The 14,007-nt window shown below is 35.5% G+C and overlaps 1 protein-coding gene across 1 annotated transcript in view; it reads right to left on the bottom strand.

Moving 5' to 3' along the window:
* Positions 1–4,115: 4,115 nt before the first annotated feature.
* LOC142334654 (heterogeneous nuclear ribonucleoprotein K-like) overlaps positions 4,116–14,007 on the bottom strand; it is a 335,604-nt gene continuing 325,712 nt past the window's right edge. The window contains exons 9-10 of the mRNA XM_075382863.1: positions 9,405–10,096; positions 4,116–5,517 (exon numbers count right to left, since the gene is read on the bottom strand). Coding sequence (XP_075238978.1) covers positions 5,397–5,517; positions 9,405–10,096 — 813 coding nt within the window. The 3' untranslated portion in view covers positions 4,116–5,396. The remainder of the gene's footprint in view (positions 5,518–9,404; positions 10,097–14,007) is intronic.

The raw sequence follows: 14,007 nt of genomic DNA, 5'->3' as shown, positions 1-14,007 counted from the left end.
TTTTGCTAAAAACTTGTTCAGCAATTATATTAGATTGAAATTGATACCCTACTCTAGTATGTCAGAGTAAACTGGAAATTAAACACACTTTTTTGGTTTCAACCCACACTTTAGTGGGGAGGGAGGAATATATACTCAAATGGGTTCCTTTTTCAGTCAATTTTGGCTAATCGATATATTCATCGTAGAGTTGTGAGTGTTATCATTAAAAAGCAAGAAGTACATCATGGAAAATGGAAATTAATACCGAATTTCGTTTTTTTACAGGGAACTATCGAGATTTAAAGTTTTGTGATTATTCGACAGTTTTTATTCACATTTTCAGTATTTTTTGCTGAAATTTGGCATAATTTTGCTAATATAATTTGACACAATTTAAAAAATTCTTAGCATTAGAGTGTTATTGTTGCCGTTAGACATAGGAGCAACTTGCTGAGTTATTTGATTAGAGTTTCTCTGGCTGAAACACTTGATAACAATTTTAAAAATTCATCAAAAATTGCTCAAAATATGCTTTTTTAGTCTGCTTTCTTTAAATTTGCCAAAAGTGGAGTTTTTTTCAAATAATTTGCCTGTTTTTTTAACGTTAAATACTGACAAAAATTCTATTCATTAATGATAACTCATATTTAGTTTAAAATGAGGTTGAATGTGGATATAGTTTGTTTTCAGAGAACCTTATGTTTTTAATAGCTCTGAAGACAAGTTTTAGTAAACTTTAACTCAATTATTTAGTTTTGCCTTCATGTGTTTGTTATACTTTTGGCAGTCTGATTACTAAGTCTAACCATTCAAGATCCATGCAAGTTCTCTTCTTCAGGAGGTGTAAGTGAATGTGTACTACTTATTTTTTTATTACCTTATGTCTCTTAACTGTCAATGTCTCTTATGTCATTGAATGTATTTGTTTTAGTGAAATTTCGCTGACTTTTTGAACTTGTCATTTTTTAAATATTTTTTCAGCTTATTCTCAACTTTCAGCTTATTCTCATTAAATACAGTTCAAACCTTCTCTCACATAACATACAAAGTAACCTTCGTGGCGGATTTTTTAAACAGAAATCGGCTTCCTGGTTTTGGTACTACGAGTTTCCATACAAAATTTTGTGGTTTTTGTGCATAATTGCCCATTTTGGCTGTTGTTTTTGTTTTTTTTATTGTCACATTTCTTAAATTATAACTGAAAAAACTCTACAAATTTTGTAACAACAAATTTATTATTTTCATAACTTACGATTTTAAGCGTTGCGACACCGTTCTCTTTCAGAAATTTGTACAGTTTCATATTTTTGCCCATTATTTGTTGTTATTTTTACTGTTGTTGGCCAAATAATGGGTAAATAAAGTTCTCAGTGGCTAACGATAGATACATAAATGAACTTAATATCTGATTTCGGTATGTAGCTAATGATTTTATTGGCTTTCAAAAAAATGAAACTATTTTTCAGATTATCCTCTTTCGTCCTGGTTTGCGTTATCTTTCGATTTTGCAATGTTGCGTCATTTTTGTAATGTAGTTTCTTTATTGAGACACCTCTTTAATATATTGGTCGACCAAACAATAATTTTTCTGTTGGTCGAACGTTTTGACTGATGTCTTCAGGGCTTAGAAAATTTGTTTCAGAAGAATTTTGTGAAGTTTAGAAGCTTTTCATTATTTGTGGTTCTTTTTGCTGTTAATTTGAAAAAGTCGTTATACAAAAAACACTATGGTGTTCAAAAGTGACGCAAATGAAGATTTAATCTTCTCGCGGTTAACATTTTATAGATTTAATGGCTTCATCAATAAGGTTTTATAATGTTTTTTGTGAAGTGTTTTATTTCTGCTTGTAATTGATGTTGTTTTACAGTTTTATGACTTAGTCTCACTAATGACAGGTGCAATTAGTTCTTGAAAAAATTGCAGGAAGGACTCTCGACTCTTTTAATAGAAAGTAGAAAGATTTGCCAATACCATTTCTGGTAACTTGTAGCTTAGCTTCTCTTTAGGCAAGTCATATCTCTGATCTATTGAACTAAAAGCTGCTCTTTATGAAAGTTTTATTGTCCTCAACTGGTCTTTGTTCTTTGTATAACCAGTTTTTATAAAATATTCGTGAATTTTGCATATTTGCCCTTTTTGTGGGTTTTCGTTTTCTTTTCACACTATCAAAATATTGGGCGGTCCTCCGGTCAATTGAAAAAAAAGCAATCAATAATTTTCAATTTGTTTAGCGAGCAGCTCAATGCTTTATTGGCTGGGACATCGTTTTCGTGCGAGTTTTTTCTTGCATTTTTTCGTGCTTTTTCTTCTTTTGCCCGTGGTTGTTGTTTTTCTTGTAGTCGACTTATTCTGGATATTGACAGGCCTCAATTCCTCTCCATGGAAGTATAAAAGATTTTCTCGATGATTTCATTTGATGCATGTTCCTGATCAATTTGATATTGAAAAGCAAAAAAGCAACGCTTTAAAAAATGCAACGCTTTAAAAAAAAGCAACGCTTTAAAAAAAAGCAACGCTTTAAAAAAAGCAACGCTTTAAAAAAAGCAACGCTTTAAAAAAAGCAACGTTTTATTAAACTTTGCCCCTTTTGCTCAATTCTTGTCGACTTGTTACCAAGTCCCATTGTGGAAAAGTCCCATAATACAAAATTCCGTAGTCCCATAATTCCAAATTCCGTAATACAAAATTCCGTAGCGGCAAATAGGCCCCTCTGTCAAACTTTTTAATAGTGTGCCCCCTTTTTCGTTTTTTTTTCGTTTCTATGCACGTATCAGGGCGAATTATGGAACCAGTTTATTGAAACTTTATCAGCCGTTTTTCCTACACGTTTGAGAACAATTAACTTCCTGGGAATAGAACACGTTATCCCTTTCAGCAAATTCAAATTGCGAGTCAGTTTTATTTTATATCAAAATTTATCTCAAATCAAAACTGACAATGACAAAAATTAGAGATTTAACTGGTTTAGGTTGGTATCACTGCAACGGACTTCTACTAATTGTTTTTCAGAAAGGCGCAATTAAAAATTCTGCAGTTGAAGCAGATATGGTGCTTGGTGGCGCTCCATCTTGTTGAACATTTAGCCTTCAGCATTTTGACATTCCTAATTAGTATATACCAATTCTTGGTTGCCAAATTGCAAAACCTGACTTCACAATTTACCGCATTTTATTCGTTAATTTAAAATCTATTGACAAAAACAGACCTTAAATTTTCAATTTTCCATCAAATTTGATTTTGATTCTCCTCTTGAAGTCAACGCGTGACACCGATTGGTTGTTCTATTCCTTTAAGTCGTCCGATTAGTTGCCGATAATGGTCAAAGCGCCCAGACGACAAATAAGCGAAATGCTTGAAAACATCTTTTAAAGTGTGGCGTGATAGCCGTGAGGTAAGGTGTGTGATTCACACGCCAATGATTGAGAGTTCATTCCCCTGCCTCCGTGAAGCTGTCTGTGTAAGGATGCGCTCTTACTTAACCATATCTTCAGGTTGACCATAGCCTGACCAATGTTTGCTGCAATGATGGTACCACGTGAAAGTTTAAGACGCAAAAAAAGTGGCCATAGTCACCAAAAAAAAGAGCTATGCTGCGCATAGAAAGAATAGTCTGAAATGTGGGGAATAATAAGAAAAAGGGCAGCTGAGAACAGGCTACTGTAGGCCTAGTGCTGTTCCGCTGCGATTACGCAGGAACCAAAATTATTATTAAAGCTTTTAATTTTTTGTTTAAAAATAATGGCAAACTATTCTAGCCATCAGAATATCAGCTTTTCATTAATCAGGAGCATAAATATTTTCCTTACACAGCTGATAATAGGTACCTGTCACCTTTTATTTCTGTTACTGTGTCTCTCGACCAGCCAGCTAACTTATGTGTAATGTGACACTGACCGAATTCACCAGGTTAAGAACTTGGAAATCCAATAAACATCGAGTCGCCAAGATATCACAAAGACTAGAATCATGACCGCAGACTTTGAGAACACGACTATCAATCTCTACTACTGATCAGCCGTCGCTGATACCTAATCAAAACCTTTCCATACTATGAACGTTTCATTCTGGGAATCGTTGTACCGCAACGCCAACAGCGCTTCAACTATTATTACTCACTCTGTAAAAAAAACTGTTTATTTCGAATAGTTATTTAAACTGATCAAGAAGACTTGAACAAATTTACGCGTTAATAGGTTGGAGGGATCATTTCTTTCGAGATAAGTGGATCGGGAAAGGAACTAGAAAACCGTCTGTTTTAATGGGGGGGGGGGGGGTGGGTGATCAGGGTAAGGAGACTTTTTCCATTGCACGATGTCTGAGTGAAGGCGAAAAATCCCAGCTTTCTGGTCAGGACGGGTCGGGTGCTGGGACGTGGGAGAAGGAGGGTGTGTGGGGAGGGGGGGGGAGTGGGTGGGGGTAGGACGCGGTATTAAAACATTGGGATCACGAGATATTTGAACATATTTTGAAAAATGACCACTTAAATACGAGAGAAGGCGAATAGATAGAACAGTGTCATTTGCAGCAGAGAAAGAAAGGTACTAACTTTAAAAACCAGAAGGATTAATATGTAACACCAGAATGCGCCATAATTAGATAAATTTAAGAAAATTCGCAATTTGTAAAATGGACAAACAACATTCATTCATTCATTGAACAGATTGAGCTGAGTAGGCTACAAATTAACTCCTCATTAATTAGCTAGATGGTGATGGATGCTTGTTTGTTTGGGGATTGAAGTGAAATTAAATAAAGCGGGTTGGGTAGTACAGGAAATGTAGTAGTAGTAGGCATTATTAGAAAAATCAGTAACCAAATATTATCAAGCCATACTATTGATCGATTTAGAAAAGTTGGTGAGTAATCTAACAACTGAACTGAAAAACTTCCATAAACCAAAAGGAGTAGGGGGAGAAACATTGAATAGAATTTATATGATCTTTGATATAGAAATGGCTCAGCGTCATTAACAACCAACACAACAACACTACACTCAACATAGCAGCAACAGCAGTTTCAGTCATTTCTAAACAAAAAACATACAGAACAGGATAGCCGAGAATAGTAGCACTGTCAGGACATTCACTATCAAGCACTCAAATCATTTAGCATAGCCCATTGATAGACACTAACCAAATGTCGGCTGGAACAAAAAGCTTCTTGTTTTTAACACACAAATTAGGGCACCACAGTTAAAAACCCATTTTGTTCCCAATCTTCACGATTCTGTACTTAGATGAACCCGAGAATTTATATGCCACAAAGAGGACAGCCCAAACAGAAGTCGGACACTTCTAGAAGAGTTTGGTATCAAAGCACATGTTTACAAAGTCACTTCAATAGTAGAAATTAACAATTTTAGTGTTTCAGTTCGTGTTTAGCACTTATTTGTCCTGTGTTCCGAGTTCGCTCTTCAACGCCTACTGTTTTGACCTGGTCCTCCGCCGCCACCCCTGTGGCTGCTTCCTCGGCCACCCCCACCCCCGCCGCCAGGTCCACCATACTCACGCGTATTACTGTTGTCTCCCTTCACGCTAAAACAAAACACATAGCTCGAAAAAAATTGCTTTAGATGTGCATACAGTAAAAAAAATCTGCAACTATCGTTCCTTTGAGGCTCTTAAGAAATTTGGAGCCAATTTGGACACGATACTAACTTGAAACAATATCGACTACTACAATGCACCCTCACACCAACTGCTGTATGACTGTTGGGTTTGTTTGAGGGGGTCAAACTTTTTAAGATTAGGAATCGCCCTTCACACCATAAAATTTTCTCAAAAGTTTTGAGGAATCGCATTCTTAGAGACTGTTAAGGCGTACGGCTATAAGCGAACCTAATGCCCTCCGAGCGTCACCTGTTTATCCCGTTTTTTGAAGACGAGAAGTCAAATCGGTCTGACGAAAAATCGGTCAACTGAAAAATCGCATTAAAAAAGACCAGGATCTTTTCCGCTATCCCCCCCCACTCCTATATAGCCGAAACTTTGGCACCCCCCAAATATTAATGTTTTGCTACCTGGAAAGGTTACTTGCGTTCATGATTACGTACCTAGTATAAACAACCACATTTGCAACATTTTTCAGGAAAATCAAAGTAGTAGACCCTTTTACAAAGCACGCAATTCCAAATAATGCAAGAAGAACAAGTTTTTGGTTGATGTTTACATTATATGCAGCTCATCATTATTATGCACGTATTAATTTCAAACTACCACTCTGTTAATATTTTCTTAATGCCCATTCACTCGTATTCACAAGTAATAATTCATATGCACACATAATGTTAAAACAAACACAAATGGGGGTTCCTAACTTACTGGAGGGGGGGGGGCGCTAGCAGAAAAGATCCAAATACCACAGGACCAATATAATTGAAACAAAAATTGTTTGAGAGCAATTAATAAACTAAAATTATAATAGACGAAAAATTTCCTCACGCTAAAATATTAGACTTTTGAACATTTGACTTCGACTAACTCTCAAGCTGATTATTGTCACCTAAACTGCCTAGACGAAATTAGCTGCATCTGACTTTGACAGTAGGTCAATTTTTGCACACTTTTTTAAACCGCAAATTTGATAAACCCTTTTTCAAACCCTTCTCAAATTTGATAAACCCCTCTGAGCGCTACCTATTTATCCCGTTTTTGAGGACGAAAAACCAAATTAGTCACACAAACAACCGCATAAAAAGACCACAAGACTAATATAATTGGTAAAAACTTTGTTTGAGAGTAGTTAAAAAACATCAACCGACAAATGTCGGAAAAATTGCTCTCGAACGACAAGCGGGCGGAGTGAGCTGACTATAAGAGCACTCAATGCCCGCTGGGTGCTACCTGTTTATCCCGTTTTTAAGGACGAGAAGTCAAATGGATCAAACGAAAAAGCGGTCAAGCGAAAAATCGCATAAAAAAGACCAACAGGACTAATATAATTGCTAAACTTAATTTGAGAACAATTAAACAGAGTAGATGACGACAGATATTAAACCAACATCCACCGTAGTGTAACTACTCTAAAAATACAGCTTCACAGCTAAAAATCGGGGTCTAATAAACATAGCGTATATAACTGCTCAATCATTCGAATTAAGATTATGGCCCTTCCAATTACAATACAATTAAATTTGACAGTCTATAAAATTCTAGGCTAAGTCAGAAGAGGAAGAAAGCTAAAAACATAGCCGGCAGATTGCCGGAAAATAGACGCTTGTGGCGTTATATGAATTGAAACAACTATAGAAATAAAATAGGCAGATCGACCACCAGTCCTTTAATAGACCACAAGACTTTTTGGGTTAGCTTCGGACTGTCATTTTTATGAGACACATAAGCTTGTGGAGAAAGCCCTAATATGGCTTTTCAAAATTATGATCTTTTTCGTTTGTGCCCCCTCAGTTTAGTGGGCGCATATTATTTGCACCCCCCCAGATGCACGTGCAATATTTCTGGGGGGGGGGGGGGGGGGGGTGGAGCACAAACGGAAAAGATCCCACAATTAATATTCGAAATCAAAAACTCAAGACTCATTCGTTTGGCACTAATTAGATGCACACTATTGACCTTTAATAAGTAAATGTTCATAAAATTTAAAGTTTCATAAGTTTCATGAGTGAGGTAAGTCATTGAAAAAATCAATTCCAAGAAGTCACGGTAAGACGAAACAAAAATCTGTTAGTCTAAGTAAAAAAAACTTAGCAGGACAAGTCCTGACGTACAATTCAAAGAATGTTCATTGACTAAACAGAAAACTAGACCTAGAACGGACTATGAATGGATTGGAAAAAAAATCCTATCCAAAAAATTTAAAAAAAAAACAGTAAAAATCGAAGTGAAATTGCTACATGTGAACAAAAACCCCTAGCGAGAAAGCGAATTTTTGTTCAAACACCGTTTTCTCACTCCACTTTAAATTTAGAGCAAAAAAAAATTCACGCCGCAAAACCACTCGCTTTTTCGCTCCACTTCCTGTTTCGGCGTGACCAAAATCACTACTCCAATTTGACTTCAAAAATCATGAAAATGTGTGAACAGATCTTAAAAAAAACACAGCCGAAAGAATTCCAGAAACGACTCGAAAGAGAAAATTGCCCATACTTATGATTAAACAACTACAACAACTATTGTGAACCCTGAACCTCCACAAATGCCATAAAAAATTTGAGGATGAATAGAAACGGCATTCACAAACCAAAAACAAATTGAAAAAAAAAACTAGAAAACTTAATAACTTTTTTTAATAGTGCAAGGAAACATAAAGCCCAATAAAATTCCTTTGCAATTGGAGCAAAGAAAAGCTTCCAAAACAATAGGCAAGTCATAATAGGCTAGGAAATTTTTCTAAGATTAAAAAAAGAAAACCTGCAAAAGAAAACAAGTTATTGCTGCCTCTATTAGCTGATCTCAAATAACCTTCATTTAGAGTGACACACACCCATTTGACCTTATCTCTTTGAATTAAAGTAAAAAAAGTCAATTTCAAAGTGAGGAAGTCATTTTTGAGAGTGAGGTAAGTCAAGTGTGACCAAAAATTTAATCACGCGCACGAACAAAAAAACTCGCTCCACTAAGAGCGAAAAATGACGTCACACATGCAATTCAGTTGAAATCGCATGAACGAATGAACAAAAAGTGGCTGTGACGTCATATGGTCGTAACAGAAATCATGACGACGAAATAAAAAAACCAAGAGAAGGCCAATAATAGCCCCAGCTATCGTTGTGCGGCTATTAAAAATGATTTATGCCAAGAAAACTATAGCCAATTGGTATCTGAATATTCTGTGAGTAACAAGCTTCTATTCAAATCCCACATAAAGCATTAAAACAAAAAAAAGCGAAAAATCATTAAAATTCTTCTAAAAATCAGCAAAACTGATCATAAGCCTCCAAATTAGCATTAAACTCAAATTAACTATTGAAACCTTCAATTCATATCAAAACAAGCCTAAAACCAATACAATATCAATCATAATCAAATCTCATAACCATCAAAAGTTGCAAATAACTGCTTTTAAAAGCCGCATGTAAACAAAAAAATTTCGCTCGCTTAGAGAAAATTTTTTCACACATCAATTTCTCGCTCTCTCAAAAACACCGGTATGAACAAAAACCACTCTCTTTTCGCTCCGCTCTTCACTTTTGTTCAGCACCAAAATCACTCCAAATTTTTTCACGCGTTTCATTTCCCGCTTCAAAAATCACTCCAATAAAATTGATTAAAAAAAGGACTTCTCCAATACTACTCTTCGAGTCGTAAAAAGACAGCGCCCCAATACAATTCAAATTCTTTGAATTGCAAAAAAAATTAGGAGCGCTATAATAGCCGCCTAGAATTGAGGACGCGGCTATTAACAATATCCAACTAGTTCCCAAGGGAATATTTTAGAGCGACTGAAATTATAGTTTTCTGCTCACCTCTGCTGCATAAGATATTGAGCAAATTGTATTTGCTGGTCTGTCCCGGTGATAGTGATTATGCGCATGCCTCTCAGACTATCAGGTCCTCTGCCGTCGTCTATTTTGATACTACAGCCAGATCGCTCTCGCACCCGATTGATGGTAGCTCCCTTGGGCCCTATGACCGCACCCGCATCTTCGTTTTTAATCGACACCTTCATTGTTCTTGTGGCATCTGAGGCTGCTTCCATGCCGAATTCAGGACCCCCCGCGTGACGAAATGCATGCGGCGCGCCTCCATACGCTGGAAAGCCGTGAGGCGGTGCACCGCCACCCATTTGTGGTGGAGCTCCATATTCGTTAAAGGAACCAAACGCACCTGGTGCACCCATGTTGCCCGCATTGTCCATCATTTCCATTTGAGGTTGCATCGACCTTCCACCCGCAGCACCTCGACTCATCAAACCTCCATTAGGAGGTCCTCCACTGTTCCGATTACGCCCACCTTGGTTATCCCGGAAGCCACCGGCATCCCCGCTTCCACCGTAGGATCCTCCGTAATGGCGTCCGCCAGAATTGCGCGAGCCTCCTCCACCACCACCTCCCATGCCTCCGCTAGAAGACATTCGTGGTTGCATCTCACTCTCGGGGAAATCATGAGCTGCTGTCTTGTTTGGGTCGTAATATACAGGGTCCTTCTGGGGTCGGGTCTGAAATAAGCAACCGAACTTTCCTAAAGAAAGAAAGTAAGACATTTAAGGTCACAAACTAACCTCAGTAGAATTTTCACAGGTATGACCTACTGGAAGATCGTTGAAAGACATCGTATTTATACAAGGAGTGAAAAAAAAGTATAATAAAAATTCGAAAGCAACATTAAATGAACAACAACAATCTAGAAAGTCTTGTCTGAAATAGTTGACCTATTACTTCAATTTAAAATGTAGCTGAATAAATCCAAACCGGGCAGCTGAAAGGTTCATCCGCGAGGAAATATTTCCAGTTTTTTATTTTAATCATTCTAGCCCTCAAAATACTGGAAAATTGTTGCCAAGCAACAGCTTTTCTGATACCTCTGCTAACATTTTTTTAAAGAAAAAATGAGAACAACAATCAAAAGTTTCAAAAATACATAACAATTGTTACCACGGCAACTTTGATAAATGTTGATCAGTGAGCTGAACAATAAGCAAGATACCAAAAAATGCTTCTGTGAATGGAAAAAAACCAAAAATTTCAGAAGAAAGTTCGAATTTTTTATTTTTCCAATACCCCGCAATAAAGTATTGTATGTTTTGTTTAAACATTTCAATCTTCAAAGACACTTAAAAACAAATTTTTTTCAAAAATTCCGCGCTATCATTGATACCCACCAGAGGAAATTGTTATTTGAAACAATAAAATTTGAAGTCCTCATAACTTGGAGTTTCCACTTGCGAAACGAAAAGTTTTTATACTGCGATCATGATGTTTATAGTTTTATAGACAGTATAAAAAGGTTTGAAAAGTGGTATGAAAAACAAACGAGAAAAACAAACATTTTTGAAAAAGCATAAAAATTAAGTTAATTCATTTTAAACTCGAAGGGATTTAAATCCAAGTTTGAGCAGTGAGTAAATCAGATATTATAACTTGAATCGCAGAAAAAATCCAAAAGAATTGACATCTTAAATGTATTTAATTTTCTTTCAGTGTTAAATTAAATTGAGCAGTGACAGCCTTGAGCCGTGATTTGGCAATTAAGTTTTATAAACCTTGAGGCTTTTGCTTCATTTTCAATACCATTACGGCGACCATCATTTTTTGGAACTATGGGTGTGCCTTCGAAGGATATTTTTTTCAATCCTTCTGAAGAAAATTTGACCACCAGAAAAAGATTTGCGTTAAAAAAATAACTAATTAACAATTTGGCGGGAAATTGCTGAAACTGCTGAAACCACCATCTTTTAACTTTTAATCCAATAGTATAAGGCTCGCTTAAAAAATTGCCGAGTTTCCTAAAAAAAAACTTCATAATCTCTGAGTCTGTTTAACTTTAAGGCAGAAGTTACAAAAAATCAGTGTTTGTACAAGTTTGAGCAGTGACGGAATCAGATATTAAACTTAAATCGCAGATAAAATCCGAAAAACTGATATTACGTATTTATTTTTTTCTAGTGTTAAATTAATTTGAGCAGTGAAAGACTTGAGCAGTGATTTGACAAAAAATTTTTATAAACTTTGAGGCCTTTGCTTCATTTTCTATATCATTACGGTCAACATCATTTTTTTGTCAATTGGTTTACCCCTGACGAACATTTTTGCTCAATCTTTGAAAAAAATTTGTCCACTAGGAAGATGTGTTTGAAGATTTCCGATAAAAAATTAACTAACAAACAAAGTGGCGGGAAATTGCTGCAACCCTACGAGACTAAAATGATAGTAAATTTTTATCACCACCATTTAGCTTTTAATCCGATAGTATAAGGCTCGCTCGAAAAATCGCCAAATTCCCTAATAAAACTTTAAAATCTCTGAGCCCTTCTGACTTCAAAGCAGAAAATACAAATAATCAGTGTTTGTCCACGTTTGAGCAGTGACTGAATCAGATATTAAAACTGAAATCGCAGATAAAATCCAAAAAAATGATATTTTAAATGTAATTGTTTTTTTTCAGTGTTCAAATAATTTGAGCAGTGACAGCCTTGAGCCGCGATTTGGCATATAAGTTCCAAAAAATTTGAGGCTTTTGCTTCATTTTCTATATCATTGCGGTGACCATCATTTTTTGTTCATGGGTGTACCTCTTAGGGAATTTTTTTTCAATCTTTCTGAAAAAAATGTGTTTGTAGATTTTCGTTAAAAATTAACTAATAAACAATGTGGCGGGAAATTGCTGAAACCCTATGAGACTAAAACGATAGCAAATTTTACCACCGTCATTTAGCTTTTAATCCAATAGTACAAGGCTCGCTTAAAAAATTGCCAAATTCCCTAAAAAACTTCATAATCTCTGGGTCTGTTTGACTTCAAAGCAGAAGCTAAAAAATCAGTGTTTGTCCAAGTTTGAGCAGTGACTGAATCAGATATTAAAACAAAAATCCAACGTAAAATCCAAAAAAACTGATATTATAAATGTATTTAATTTTTTCACCAGTTTTAAAAAATTTTGAGCAATCACAGACTTGAGCCGTGATTTGGCAAACAAATTTTATAAACTTTGAAGCTTTTGCTTCATTTTCAATACCATTACGGCGACCATCATTTTTTGGAACTATGGGTGTGCCTTTGAAGGATATTTTTTTCAATCCTTCTGAAGAAAATTTGACCACCAGAAAAAGATTTGCGTTAAAAAAAATAACTAATTAACAATTTGGCGGGAAATTGCTGAAACTGCTGAAACCACCATCTTTTAACTTTTAATCCAATAGTATAAGGCTCGCTTAAAAAATTGCCGAGTTTCCTAAAAAAAACTTCATAATCTCTGAGTCTGTTTGACTTTAAGGCAGAAGTTACAAAAAATCAGTGTTTGTACAAGTTTGAGCCGTGACCGAATCAGATATTAAACTTAAATCTCAGATAAAATCCAAAAAACCGATATTATGTATTTATTTTTTTCTAGTGTTAAATTAATTTGAGCAGTGAAAGACTTGAGCAGTGATTTGACAAAAAATTTTTATAAACTTTGAGGCCTTTGCTTCATTTTCTATATCATTACGGTCAACATCATTTTTTTGTCAATTGGTTTACCCCTGACGAACATTTTTGCTCAATCTTTGAAAAGAATTTGTCCACTAGGAAGATGTGTTTGAAGATTTCCGATAAAAAATTAACTAACAAACAAAGTGGCGGGAAATTGCTGCAACCCTACGAGACTAAAATGATAGTAAATTTTTATCACCACCATTTAGCTTTTAATCCGATAGTATAAGGCTCGCTCGAAAAATCGCCAAATTCCCTAATAAAACTTTAAAATCTCTGAGTCCCTCTGACTTCAAAGCAGAAAATACAAATAATCAGTGTTTGTCCACGTTTGAGCAGTGACTGAATCAGATATTAAAACTGAAATCGCAGATAAAATCCAAAAAAATGATATTTTAAATGTATTTGTTTTTTTCAGTGTTCAAATCATTTGAGCAGTGACAGCCTTGAGCCGCGATTTGGCATATAAGTTCCAAAAAATTTGAGGCTTTTGCTTCATTTTCTATATCATTGCGGCGACCATCATTTTTTGTTCATGGGTGTACCTCTAAGGGAATTTTTTTTCAATCTTTCTGAAAAAAATGTGTTTGTAGATTTTCGTTAAAAAATTAACTAATAAACAATGTGGCGGGAAATTGCTGAAACCCTATGAGACTAAAATGATAGCAAATTTTACCACCGTCATTTAGCTTTTAATCGAATAGTACAAGGCTCGCTTAAAAAATTGCCAAATTCCCTAAAAAACTTCATAATCTCTGGGTCTGTTTGACTTCAAAGCAGAAGCTAAAAAATCAGTGTTTGTCCAAGTTTGAGCAGTGACTGAATCAGATATTAAAACAAAAATCCAACGTAAAATCCAAAAAAACTGATATTATAAATGTATTTAATTTTTTCACCAGTTTTAAAAAATTTTGAGCAGTCACAGACTTGAGCCGTGATT

Source organism: Convolutriloba macropyga, chromosome 2 (genome assembly GCF_964194025.1).
Source record: "Convolutriloba macropyga chromosome 2, txConMacr16.3, whole genome shotgun sequence".
In the NCBI taxonomy this organism is placed as follows: domain Eukaryota; kingdom Metazoa; phylum Xenacoelomorpha; order Acoela; family Convolutidae; genus Convolutriloba; species Convolutriloba macropyga.
Note: the sequence above shows the minus strand (reverse complement) of the source record. Positions and strands in the feature narration are given on the sequence as shown.